This window comes from Hibiscus syriacus, unplaced genomic scaffold (assembly GCF_006381635.1).
Source record: "Hibiscus syriacus cultivar Baekdansim isolate YM2019G1 unplaced genomic scaffold, ASM638163v2 tig00005406_pilon, whole genome shotgun sequence".
In the NCBI taxonomy this organism is placed as follows: domain Eukaryota; kingdom Viridiplantae; phylum Streptophyta; class Magnoliopsida; order Malvales; family Malvaceae; genus Hibiscus; species Hibiscus syriacus.
The window spans coordinates 5,786,722-5,800,899 of NW_024062056.1; the positions used below are offsets into that span (position 1 = coordinate 5,786,722).

Sequence of the window (14,178 nt, forward strand, 5' to 3'; positions counted from 1 at the left end):
TAAAGAAAAAGATTAGATTAAAAAATTATAGGTTTTAATCATAAAAATCGTTCAGGATATGCCTATTAGCATACTCCGTAAACTAGTAGTTACCTCAACGCCGTTGTTGATTTTAAGATTCTCATAAATAGTTGAAAATTTGATTATGAATACTTCTTAAATCAAGTAAGCTTTATCCGTTTGGTGCTTGGCTTGCTGCTTTTGCTCAAGTGGTTTTGACTATTAAGCCACGTAAAAATGCAGCTACCAAGACAAGAGTTGGCCATTCGATTGCCTATCTAACTACACTTATCCTCAAAATCATTGTTTAGATAATTTCTAGGACCGCTTCTTTGCTTATCAAAATCATTGTTCTTCATGTATTCTTTAAGACCATTTTAATTTAATATCATTTTACTTTTATATATTCAAATTGATAAATTGTTAATTGTTGTTGTAAAAATAATGATATAAAATTTTATTTTTGAAACACTTTAGACATTTAGTTTAACTATATATTTATTATTGACTGAAATATGATTAATTAAACTTTTATATACCTCTAATTATATTATCGGATAACGATATAAAATTTCACATCATCACTTTGATAACATTTAACAATGTTATCAGTTTGAACCTAATAATGATATTACAAGAGTGAGGACACTAAATCATGTTAAAATTAAAGAGGTTAAACCTTTAATTTTAACATAGTACAGGGACTAAAACTGTCATTAGACAAACATGGGGTTGATTAGTGAAAAGGTACAAAAGGAAAAAGGTGATTGTTTGAAGGGGTAGCAGCAATGGCGGATTGAGTTAGAAGCAACAGGGTTTTTGAAGAAAATTGAGAGTAGATATAAAAAGCTAATGATTGAAATATTTGGAATGATCCCAAGAGATGAATGGGTGGGTACAAGATGGACGAGGGGTCGTATGGACTCTCTGAAAATTTAAAATTACTATATATTTTAATTTTCTTTTATATATTTTTATTTCTTAAAATTTTTAAAATATAAAAATTCGTTTCTTTTAAGTTCAAATTCGTCCCTAATGTATGTCTCTAGGTGGCTATATAGCTTGCAAGGCTTCTTGCCAAAGACTTTGAATCTTTTATATATTTCAGCGCTCACATGATCAAAGAGTAAGACTCACCTCCCTCCTGGTTGTCAACATCTTCACTTATCAGCGTTACTATAACTACTCTTATACCCTGTTAGGTATGGCTCATAAATATATCGGTAAAGAGGACAGGGGATGGAGCAGAGTGAGCGAAGCGAACATCAATTGCCCTTACAAAGAAAGTTTCGTAGTGGGGTTATGATTATGTTGGTTGTGGGTGCGGGGGCGGTGCCCCCGCGGTACGGTACAGGGTTAATTACGTAATTATGTACCAGGTTTTTTATTATAAATAGACATGTAACCTAAACCTATAAGACATATTGAATAAAACTTCTAGCGCCGCCTAGGCACCGAGGACGTAAGCACATTGTCGAACCTCGTTAAAATTCTTGTGTTCTTTCGTTTTCTTTTTCGATTCTTCAACATACCCATATTTAAATATATGTCGGATTTCAAATACGAATATTTCAACAACAAAAAAATAATCATACGCAGATTATTAAAATGTGTAGTTATAGCAATCCAAGTGGATGAGACAGTGGGTCTTATTGAGCGAATTCGATCGTAAATGAAAATATTATCCTTTTCAAACACTTCAAATTCGAGTAATTATGTCTATAAAATATGTATATGTTATCACAAATTAATTTTTTTAAGTATATATTACTTTGTAATAGTTGTACCATTAAAAAAAAGTGGATGAGAGAGTGAATTTCAAGTTCCCAAACAAAACAAAATAAATAAATAAAAGGTAAACTACATGTTTTTGTATTTAAACTATTGTTTTTTTATCTGATTTGGTATTTTTATTTTTATTTTTTTAAAATCATACCTAAACTTTAGTAAAAATTTAACATAGTTGATGTTTGGTATATTTTATTTTTTTAAGAGTAAATTACATTATTCATCAATAAACTATCTTATCACTTTTATTTTAGTCACTAAAGTTTAAAACATTTTTAATTTAATTATTGAACTTTCAAATTGTTTCTATTTTAGTCACTCTAATTTATTTTATTAATATTTTTCTATAATGTGACTTTTTATTATTGTTTTTATTAATATATGATTAAAATAAAAAAAGAAAACTAGATTAAACCCCCAGAATTATACCCCAAACCCTAAATTATAGGGACTAAAATAGAAGTAATTCGAAAGTTGAAAGATTAAATTAAATTATTTAAATTTTAGTGACCAAAATAGGAGTGATAAGATAGTTGAATGATAAATGATATAATTTATCCTTTTTTTCAATTATACATGACATTATTTTATGTTAACTGTTAACATCACTGTTAAGTTTTTAATAACGGATACCAAAATGAAACCAAAATTAAATGTTAAGTATGATTTTGAAAAAAAAATTAGCTACTAAGACAGAATAAAAATAATAGTTTAGTACTAAACCTAAATAAAATGTTGTGAGTTTGGCTTCAAATACCTTACAGGTATAACAATTATAGCCGTACTGGAAAATAGCTTCATTTACACAATACCCTTGCAGCATGTGCTCTGCTGCTCTCTCCTTCATGCTATTGCAGTTCGCTTAACTGCCATAAACAAAAGTTGTACACTTTTAAATCAATATTATTTTACTTTCTTTTGGAATTTCATAAAGCTTTATGGGACCAAACTTATATTAGAATGCTTGTGGGAATTAAAGTGTAATTTTATAGTTTTTAAAATGATTAAATCGTAGTCTTGCCATTTTAAAGGATCAAAATATAATTTTATCATGTATTCATTTGTAATTGTTTTATTTTTTAAGGGTCTTTACTGCATTTAACCATTTAAGAGGTGATAGCTGTGGCAATACCTAGTTACACCTACTGATGCTAAGTGACTTGATTATCATAAATCAATTCAGAATGAATTCACAAACTCATGTAATAAATATGCATATCAATAATATTTTTTCAATAAAATTTCTGTTATGCCAAATATGTACGCAATATCCTTAAAAATAATTACATTAAATTTTAAACATAATACTAAAATTAACCTCTAATATACATTTAATATTTTAATTTAAGTTAAAATGGTCTCTTTTAGATGAAAATTGTTAGTTGAGTATTAGCTGAGGCATATTTCTAGTATTTTTTATCTAAATATCACCTAAAAACACCATTCCAACACCCTTTTTTTCGAATATGTACCAAATTAGCACATTTTCTAACAAAATTGCACAAAAGCGTTTAAAAAAAAGCCTCTCAAAGGCATGTTTCACAAAACGAGCTTTCCAAGGACTTTGATGATATGGCGTTACACGTGGAAGACACTTTCCTTGAAACAAGCCTTCCCCAAAATTTTTATAAAATATATTTAAAGAAATACACTTTTAAAAAATAAAACTATAAAGAACAATAATTTAATTTAATACGACCCTAATGGTGTTAGTTTATATAAATATATTGGAGTGTTTATGTTATATTTACTAACATTGTGAAATAAAAGCTAAAAAGGAGTTTTTCTACCTCTTTTTCATGTAGTCTTTAGTTATTACTTATTTTTTATTTTTACTATTGGAATATAAATTAGAGTTTCTATTAATAAAAATTAAATATTTTTTATATGTTAAAATATTCAAATATTTATTTTTTAATTATGAGTTAAATTTTGTTAAGAAATATTTTAATTGTAATATTTAAGTTAAAATTAAAATTAATTAAATAATTATATATTTTATAATATTTTTTATAAAACATCATAAAATCAATTTGTTGAGGAGAAATTGATATAATCGGAGTTGATGTTTACACATGATGCATTTGAAGAAGTTAATCTATGTACTTCCTTTCCAATTGCAAATATGTGAATTGCTTTCCATCTCTATGACTCTCAACATTGACATCTATAGATTCAAGAATAATTTATTAACAAGGATCATATACAAAGTAAAATTAGCACATTTGACAAGGAGTAAAATCAAAACAAAGTTAACCTTTTTTTTATCCGGAGGCTTACTACCAAATTTCTTCGAAGCAATGGAGAAAGGATTATAGTATGCCAAATCAGTCTGAAAAAAATACAGAGCAAAGAAATATTGTTAATTAAACATGTTTAGTTCACTAACCGATGTAAACATCAACAACTTTGAATTATATCAATTTTTCCTTAATAAATAGAATTTGATGATGTTTTATAAAATATTATAAAATATATAATTATTTAATTAGTTTTAATTTTAATTTTAATTTAAATATTCTCATCAAAATATTTTTTTAACAAAATTTAACTCATAATTAAAAAATAAATATTTTAATATTTTAACATATAAAAATATTTAATTTTAATTAATATAAATTCTAATTTATATTTTAATAGTAAAAATAAAAAAAGTAAAAATTGAAGTACATGAAAAAAAGATAAAAGAACCCCTTTTAGCTTTTATCTCACATTGTTAGCAAATATAGTTTTAAAACTCTATTTTGCCTATACAAACTAACACCATTATACTCTTTAACTCGTGGAGTTAATATATATTAAATTACATTGTTAGTTCTCATAGTTTTATTTTTTTAAAAGTGATTTTTTTAAAATATACTTTATGAAAAATTTGGAGAATGCTTATTTTAGGGAAAGCGTCTTCCACGTGTAATGTTACATCATCAAAACCATTGGAAATCTCATTTTATGAAACATGCCTTTAAGAGGATCATTTTGTGAAACGTGACTTTGTGCAATTTTGCAGAAATGGTGTTAGTTTAATACATATTCAATAAAGGTTGATAGAATGGTGCTTTTTAATCTATTTAGATAAAATTGCCCATGTTACATTTTATTTTTACACGTGCTAAATTACTGACGTAATATACACTAGGCCACTTAAATTGATGAAATAACATGTATCACATAATCTAAAATGATAACATGACATATAATACATTACCAAAAATAATGATACAATATGTTACTAATTAAGCACATATAAATATTTTACGTTAATAATATGCCTTAACTAGTAAACTAATAGTTTTAATCTAGGAAATATTACTTCAATAAAAAGTTAAAAAAATTGAAAACTGATTTAAAAAAAAATAAAAATTAAGACGATAACCTTAATTATAGGAAGCTGATTTTAACACTGTCCCAAAATTAAATTATTAAAAGTAAAACGTATAAAATTAACAATGTTTGTTCAAGTGATAAAAAATTTGATATCATTTAAATAAGATTTCGAGTTTAAGTTCTTATATATATAAAAAAATCTATTGAGAGACTTATTTATTAAAATTAGATGTATGACGTAGATCAATTCATACTAATTAATGGGAAATCTTGAAACTGGAAGTAAAAAAAATGTAAAACGTACAAAAATGTGCACTATACAAAATAAAACGTACAAAAATGTTCACCATCTTTGTAGCCTAGGGTCCATTTAGAGATAATCTGGCAAGGCCAACGCCAAACTCATGATCTGACAGCCAACCTAACAAAGCCACGTAACCAACTCAGTCGAGCAAATCCCATTTTCCAAAAAAATCAATTTCCCACTAAAAGAGAAACGTCCGTTACTGTCCCATCCTAATCTGCCGTCAACTAACGGAAACCTTTAACTCCCCTATAAAAAACGGAAACCACAATCTAATTCTCAATTTCGCACTTCTATTTCTAAACTAGATTTTCTTCCCAACTTTCTGTTACTTTACCGAGAAAATGAGAGAAATCCTCCATATCCAAGGTGGTCAATGCGGCAACCAGATAGGGGCCAAGTTCTGGGAAGTCGTCTGCGCCGAACACGGCATCGACTCAACGGGTCGATACGCCGGTGAATCGGACCTCCAGCTGGAGCGAATCAACGTCTACTACAACGAAGCCAGTTGCGGCCGTTTTGTTCCCCGCGCAGTCTTAATGGATCTCGAACCCGGTACCATGGATAGTGTAAGATCCGGCCCGTACGGACAGATTTTCCGACCCGACAACTTCGTTTTCGGACAGTCCGGCGCCGGAAACAACTGGGCTAAGGGACATTACACGGAAGGAGCGGAGCTTATCGATTCTGTTCTTGACGTCGTCCGAAAGGAAGCCGAGAATTGTGATTGCTTGCAAGGTTGTCATTTGCATTTTTTTTTAAATATGAAGGTTTCTTTAGTTGTTATGTGTTAACTATGAACAATCTTGAACTCGATCTGTTTGGTTTCAGGATTTCAGGATTTCAGGTATGCCATTCCTTGGGAGGAGGAACGGGTTCCGGAATGGGAACTCTGTTGATATCCAAGATAAGGGAGGAGTATCCGGACAGAATGATGCTTACATTTTCGGTTTTCCCGTCCCCTAAGGTTTCAGATACTGTTGTTGAGCCTTACAATGCAACGCTCTCAGTTCATCAGCTTGTGGAAAACGCGGACGAGTGTATGGTTCTTGATAATGAAGCTCTGTATGATATCTGCTTCCGCACTCTCAAGCTCACAACTCCAAGTTGTAAGTATTTTTGGTTTTCTTGCAACTGAAATTAGTATTTTTTTTTGTTTTCAAACTATTGGTTCTGAGTATGTTTGGTTGGTAAGGAATGAGATGGAAACCACACATAGCATCCTTACAATTTACTTTGTTTTAGGGTATTTGATGTAGTATTGTTTTGGCCAGAGATTTAAATTGCAGTTGCCTTCGTGTTTATCGTGATTGTGACAATAGTGTGTGCTAATGCTATTGCAGTCATTGCGGCCGTGTAATAACGGCTTTGGACAATACCTTTACCGTTATATAACGGTCGCCATTCCAATAGTGGATCGCAATTTTAATCCCTGGTTTTGGCAACCACCTATTATTTTATACTATGAGTTGAACTTATAAAATTTTAGGAACAAAATAGTTTTTCAATAGAAAATACACAAAAAAGATTTAAAATATAGGAGAATTTGAGAATTTCAAGGGAGACCCGTCCCCTTGGTCCATCCCTGCTTGGAAGTGCTTTTGGTATTGGGTTTAGCTGATAATTTATTTTGTTTTGATGAATCCTACTTTGTCCATTCTAGAATTACTATTTTATTTGAGTTAATTTTCCAACCAAAACAAGGAGCAAATGAATTTTTAGTAATGGGGTGTTAATGTTTGCTGCTCTATGAGACTTGTTGCATTCTTTTATTTGGATATAAGATCCAGTTTGTATATTGATGGTGACAGGGACGGAAATTTTGGGTGGGGGCGAACTTGAACTTGTAAAATTTGAAGAGTAGAAAAAATGGATTTTCAATAGAAAATAATAGAAAAAATCTAAAATATATAGTAATTTTAAAATTTCAAGGGAGACTGCCCCACCTGCCCCCTTGGTCCATCCCTGGATGGTGAGGTTGAACTAGAATAGTAGGAGCAATGTGGATCTAAGATTTTCTTCTCCGCTGCTGCATAATTTTATGAAAGGAGTTGGGGTTCAGGTGGCTCTCACTTTTTATAGCATTTTACCTAAGGAAGAAGTCTATTACGAATTGATTGCATTTTGGGTTGATAATGGTTAGATGTGATAATTTTATGATTAGTTTTTCATCAATGCTAACATTTTGGTGAGTTGATGCGATCCTAGTCCTGTTTCATTGATGCAATTGTTTTCCATTTGTGCAAATAATATTTTCAATTTCACTCGAGTCTTACTTTCATAGACCCCGTGACAATAGTAGGGTGATTGTAGCGCTTCAGCTAACTATGATAGTTCACTTCATGAAATAGGGCTTTAAATTTGACATGTTATGTTCTTTGACATTTGCATTTCCTTTGAAATTTGGAATCTAACTTGCAGATTTTGTTGTTCAGTTGGAGACCTCAACCATCTAATTTCTGCCACCATGAGTGGTGTAACGTGCTGCCTTCGCTTCCCCGGTCAACTTAACTCAGATCTCCGTAAACTTGCTGTGAACCTTATTCCATTCCCCAGGCTGCATTTCTTCATGGTTGGATTTGCACCTCTCACCTCTCGTGGTTCCCAGCAGTACAGGGCCCTCACTGTCCCTGAACTTACTCAGCAAATGTGGGATGCCAAGAACATGATGTGTGCTGCTGATCCTCGACATGGTCGATACCTCACAGCATCAGCTGTCTTCCGTGGCAAGATGAGCATGAAAGAGGTCGATGAGCAGATGATCAACGTTCAAAACAAGAACTCATCATACTTTGTCGAATGGATTCCGAACAACGTGAAGTCCACTGTTTGTGACATCCCTCCTATTGGCCTGAAGATGGCATCCACATTCATTGGGAACTCTACATCAATCCAGGAGATGTTCAGAAGGGTGAGTGAGCAATTCACCGCCATGTTCCGTAGGAAGGCTTTCTTGCACTGGTATACCGGAGAGGGAATGGACGAGATGGAGTTCACGGAAGCGGAGAGCAACATGAATGACTTGGTTTCCGAGTACCAGCAATACCAGGATGCAACTGCAGATGACGAAAAGTACGAGGAAGAGGATGAATACGAGGAAGAGGCTTAAAACCGTACGAAATATGATTACCTTTTGTTCTTGTAGCCTGTAGGGCTATATGGATGTTTTTGTTGTGCTTTGGAGTGGAACATTGTTGTGCATTGTGAAGTGTGTTGATGCAGTTTCTCACTGCCTGTTTTGCTTCTTTGGATCATTGTTTTGTTAAATTCTGTTCACCATTATGCTTTTTGGGAGTCTCCAAATTTTACAGAGTCAGCTTCTTACCAGTAATTTTAAGTCAGCTTCTCTAAAAAAATTGTAGGTAGTCCAGGACAGACCCATAATTTTAAAGAAGTTTGGGGTAAATTTTTAAAATTTATAAAAATAAAAGCATACTTTCAACAGAGATTATATAGAAAAAAGTTAAAATATATATATTAATTTTGAATTTTTAGAGAGTAATTGCCTCGTCGGTCTATACTAAATAGTATACGTGTAATTTTTTTCCTCAAAAAGAAATTTTCAAATATACTTGAATTCCAATTAAGCGTTACAAAGTTAAAATGTAGAGACGGTTGTTAAGCTAGCAAATTACTATTCACATAAGTAGAGGTGTGAAAAAAAAATCGATCGATCCATCTATTAATATGATATAATAATTTGAATTTTTAATTTATTTTTTAATTTTTGAATAGTTTAGAACAAATATTCAAAAATATTAGATAATCAGATCAGATATAATTTGACTTAAATTTATTTTCAAATTATCGAAAATTTATCCAGACCCAAAGATTCCAGGCAGCAGCCCGCCCGTAGCCTGAAAGTTTCTGGCTGAAATAACTAATCCAGCCTTGCCTTTCTTTGCCTTGCAGCCTTAATCTTCTTTAGTTTCCATTTTTCCTAAAATTTTGGTTTTGTTTTTGGTTTTACTTCTTTCCTTGGTTTGTATAGATTTATAAAATATTAATTTTAAATTTTATTTAATTTATAATTAGATTCAAATATTTCAATATTCGATTTGAAACCTAAGATATTTAAAATTTTATATATCTGATTTTTTTCAAATAGAATACATGTCATAATATCAATCAATAATCGAATAATATATGATATCAAAAATTGTCGGCCAAATTGATTTGGACCATTGTTTTAGCGATTTTGTGCAAGTATTGTGGCAACCCAATACGGTATGACAATAGATATAATATAAATGGATGCAATATTAAGACTAGAAATAATTTGTAATTTCAAAATTATTAAGCTGAAAACAATTATGTATTTGAACATACACAAATGGGTAAATGATTCCAGCTTTGTACGAAGAAGTGGTTGGAAGCCATCCAAGTGTGTGGCTAAATTAAAGATGGTTTGGTGTGGCATAATGATAACCCTGCTAATTATAATTAAATCAATTATTGTCAACAAACTTTGACATACATAGTTGAGATTCAGGAATTTAAGTTTATAAGATTAAGTTCGAATTTTACGACAATCAATCTTGATGAACAATCTAAAAATTCTTATGTAAATCTCAATTGAATAATTAGATATTCCCTGACGGAATCATCCATGACATATACTTTAGTTTACAAAAAAAAAAAATCAATTATGATGTCCGTTCCACTATTGGTGCATCCTGTCTATAAACTCTGAATCGCTCAATTTCTAGCGTTGAAATTCATATTATATACTATAAAAATCTGTTCATTATTAAACTATTTTAATGTTAAACAAATATTATTCTTTATAAAAATTTTGATATCAAATATACATATTTATATGATATGTACCTATTATTAGTGATTAAAAATCTAAAAAAATATTAACATGGACTATTAAAAAAAGGTAAACTATTAGTATCTAGACTATTTATTTAATCCATTTTAGTACCTAAACTTTAAAATTTATTAAAATTATATATAAATTTTTAATTTATTTTAATATCCCATTTGAAACTTAACATAAATAAAAAAAGAACATTTAGGTAATGAAACAAACCAAATTAATAACTTAGGTACTAATGCATTAAGTTTTTAATGATAAGATACTAAAATGAAATAAAAACTAAACGTTAAATGTGATTTTAAAAAAATTAAAAATTTAAGTATTAAAAGAAACTAAAACTAATAGTTTAAATACTAAATGTGTAGTTTACACAAAAACAAATAATCATTACTAGAGTATTCACAGCCATACACTCTAGAGTAAGGGCCATATGGACGAACCCTAATAATAAGCCCAATAATCCAACATGTCCATTTCAAAAAAAAAAAAAAAAACAAATACGTAAGAACTTAGCAGTCAGATAGCCCATCATCAACTCAGCTTTGCAGTTTGCCTCTATCTGCCAACCTAAAATAAATGGTCTACCTTTTTCCAACAATATAATTATTAAATGCAAGGCTGCAAGAAGATACAAATATGGGACAATTGGCACTAAGATCCACTTATAAAATACAAATGTTGTGGTGCTTACCAAACAGAAAAAAAGAACCATTTTGGGTATTATTTTCAATTCACCTTTTTGAAATATGTATTCTACGTGTTGATTGGTGATGCTAAACGGGTGTTGTATTAAAGAATAATATTAATACAGAGTGGTTAACTGATCAGAAGTGAAGCCTGAAATCGGTATTACATGTATGCTTTAATAATTAGCTTAGAAAACTGAGTTAAGTTACAGCCCTGCTTAAATAATATGTACCAAGGCACCCTGAGCAAAGGTCCAAAGCTGTAATTTAAGCTCCAAATTTGGGAACTTTAGCGGCCGACACTTGAGCCAAGAAATGCTCTGCTACAATCCTCCGCTGGATTTTGCCGGTTGCTGTCTGTCTTCGGCAGAAAATCGGTGACGAAAACCTTTTTGGGAACCTTGAAACTCGCTAGATTCTTTTTGCTATATTCGGTCACATCTGCCTCTTCCAAGTTCACTCCTTCCTTTGGAATCACCGCACAATTTATCTAACATCAACAAATCAAAAAAAAAAATTCTTAAAGATTTTATATTCAAACAATTATATTTATTTTACTTATATATTATAATGATCAAGAGAGATTTTGAATAAATATTACTTGTTATATTAAGAAAATCAAAACTCTGAATTCTATATCATGCATGAATGGTTTTCTTACCTCTTCACCGTATTTCTCATCGGGCACGCCGAAGGCAACCGCTTGTGCTACGTTGGGATGACCCAATAGCACGGCGTCGACCTCAATCGGAGAAATTTTCTCACCTCCACGGTTGATGAGCTCCTTGATCCGACCCACAAGGTGCAAGTATCCATCTGAATCTAAATACCCGATATCCCCAGTGTGGAACCAACCGAATTGGAATGCTGATTTGTTGGCCTCGGGATTGTTCTTATACCCCTTGGTCACGTTCAATCCCCTAATGCAAACCTCTCCATTGGAATGAGGCGGCTGAACCTCGCCTTGTTCATTCAGAATCGCCATTTCTTGACCGACCGGCTTCCCGACCGACCCGGCCTTATTTGGGCCGCTGGTCGGCAAGGGGTTCGAAGCCATGAGATGGGAAGCCTCTCGGTCATGGCGTAAGCCTCGAGTACCGGTGCGCCGAACGCCGCCTTTAGCCGCTCGAATATGCTCGGCGCTAAAGACGCGCTGCAACTTCTGATGAACCTTAACTTTGGGTACTCCGCCTCGGGCTTGCTCTCGTGGCGGTCCAATATGATCTGGTGTATCGTGGGGACAGCAGTGTACCATGTTGCATTGTATTTAATCATGTCCATCCAAAATGTCGATGCTGAGAATCTACCTGCGGCCGGTAGGGTGACGGCGGCTCCGGAAACGAGGGAACTCAGTAAGCCGGCCAGCAAACCATGGACGTGGAACAACGGGAGCACGATGACGGTCGAGTCCGATTCGGTGAGCTCGTAAACCGATTTGATGTTCCAAACCGACGTCCCCAGATTGAGCTGAGTCAAGGGCACACCCTTGGGACGACTGGTGGTTCCGGAAGTGTGGAGAAAGAGAGCCATGTCAGCAGGGTCGGTCACGAGTTGGTGGACTGAGTCAAGATTTGAGTCGGGGTTGGAGGAGAGGTTGATTTTGGAATTTTCATCCTTAAGGGTGACGGACACGAGAGGGACGTTCAACTTGGAAGCCGCCGCTTCAGCCGCCTTGATGCCTTCGGTTGGGATTAATAAAAGCTTCGATTCTGAATCGGAAAGGTAGAACTCGAACTCTTCGGCGGTGTACGCCGGGTTTAACGGCGCCGCTGTCGCTCGGCACCGGATTACAGCCAAGAACATTATCACAAGCTATAAAAAAACGAAAAAAAATTATTATTTTATTAATTATACAAGAATTAAACAAGGCAAGCTCTTTTTGGCAGCTCAATATGTGATGTAAGCCAAACAAGGAAAAAGAAGCCTTACCACAAACGCAAAAAGAAAATTAAAAAAAACTTTAAAACCTAAAAGACAATGACATTTTTCATAAGCGTTTGCTTTGTTTGATTACAAAAGAAGAAATCGAAAGGAAATAAGAGGAACAGCTTAATACATAAAATAATTAATTAAAATATAAATGTTTATGTTTTGATTTTTTATGGTTTTCTTGGTCCGTATTTTCTCATAATAGACCAAACAAAATCCGATTCGAATGATTCAACCAAAGGTTCAACGGATTGAAACGTAAAAAGAATAAAAAGAGTAAAGATACCTCGACGGTGTTGGGAAAAGTAAGAGCGACGACATCGCCGGGGAGGATGCCGGAGGCGACGAGGAGAGAGGCGGCGTGATCGATGAGGCGTTGTAATTGTGCATGCGTTAAATAGAATTTACCGGAAACAGATAAAGCTCTCCGGTTGGGGAACTCCGCGGCAGCCCTGTTCAGTAATCCTGTCAAAGTTACAATTTCCATGTGAGCAAGCAGACGAAGAAGGAAATAAAGAGATTTGATTTTGTTTAAGGGAAGATGATAGTTGAGGGAGTTGGAGAAAGAAAGAGGGACAAATATAAAGGGGTTGGAGAGGTGGGATGCGCCACTTGGAGCTAGGAAACACCATCGCAAAATACTTTACGCACATACATTCAATTTGACGCTAAATGACACCGGTTTTTATTATTTAATTCTTTAATTTTATTTATTTTATAAAAGAGTTAATTGTACTATATGTCCCCAAACTATGGATCTCCTTCTAAATTAATCCTTAAACTTTTGATTCTATTTTCATTCCTAAATTGTGACCCACTTTCTAAATTGGTTCTTAAACTTTTAAATATCCTAATTTCATCTCCAAATTCATCTAAATATGTAATTAGTTTCAATCACAATTTAACTTAAAATTTGTTTTTATTCAAACATATAATAATATAACTTGACGTAACAATTTTATTAACAAGAAATATGATAGTATATAGGGGTGTTCATTCGGTTAAAACGGTGGCCGACCGAGCCGAATTACCAATAACTAAATTAACGAACTTTTTTTCTTTAATAGTTAACTGAACCAAACTTTTTTTGAAAATATTAACTGAACCGAATAAATTTTGGTTAATTCGGTTAATTTTCGAATTAACCGAAAATTTTTAAAATTTTCTAATTTATATAAAAATTGAATATTTTTTAATTAAAAAAATTTACAATTAATTTAAATAATATATAATTATAAACTAAAAATTTTATATGGATTTTTTAATTAATTAATATTGATTTAGGTTTAAAAATTATTGAATCTTAAATTATAAATTGGGTT

General features: G+C 32.3%; 1 protein-coding gene and 1 pseudogene across 1 annotated transcript; one reads left to right on the plus strand and one right to left on the minus strand.

The window, feature by feature from the left end:
* The first annotated feature begins 5,698 nt into the window (after positions 1–5,698).
* Positions 5,699–8,667, plus strand: LOC120199327 (tubulin beta-9 chain-like). Its single transcript, XM_039200442.1, has 3 exons — positions 5,699–6,154; positions 6,256–6,525; positions 7,852–8,667. The coding sequence occupies exons 1-3, from the start codon at positions 5,761–5,763 to the stop codon at positions 8,523–8,525; spliced, it is 1,338 nt and encodes a 445-aa protein (XP_039056373.1). The 5' UTR covers positions 5,699–5,760; the 3' UTR covers positions 8,526–8,667.
* Positions 8,668–11,009: 2,342 nt separating this feature from the next.
* On the minus strand, positions 11,010–13,395 carry LOC120199326 (annotated as a pseudogene).
* Between the last annotated feature and the right edge of the window lie 783 nt (positions 13,396–14,178).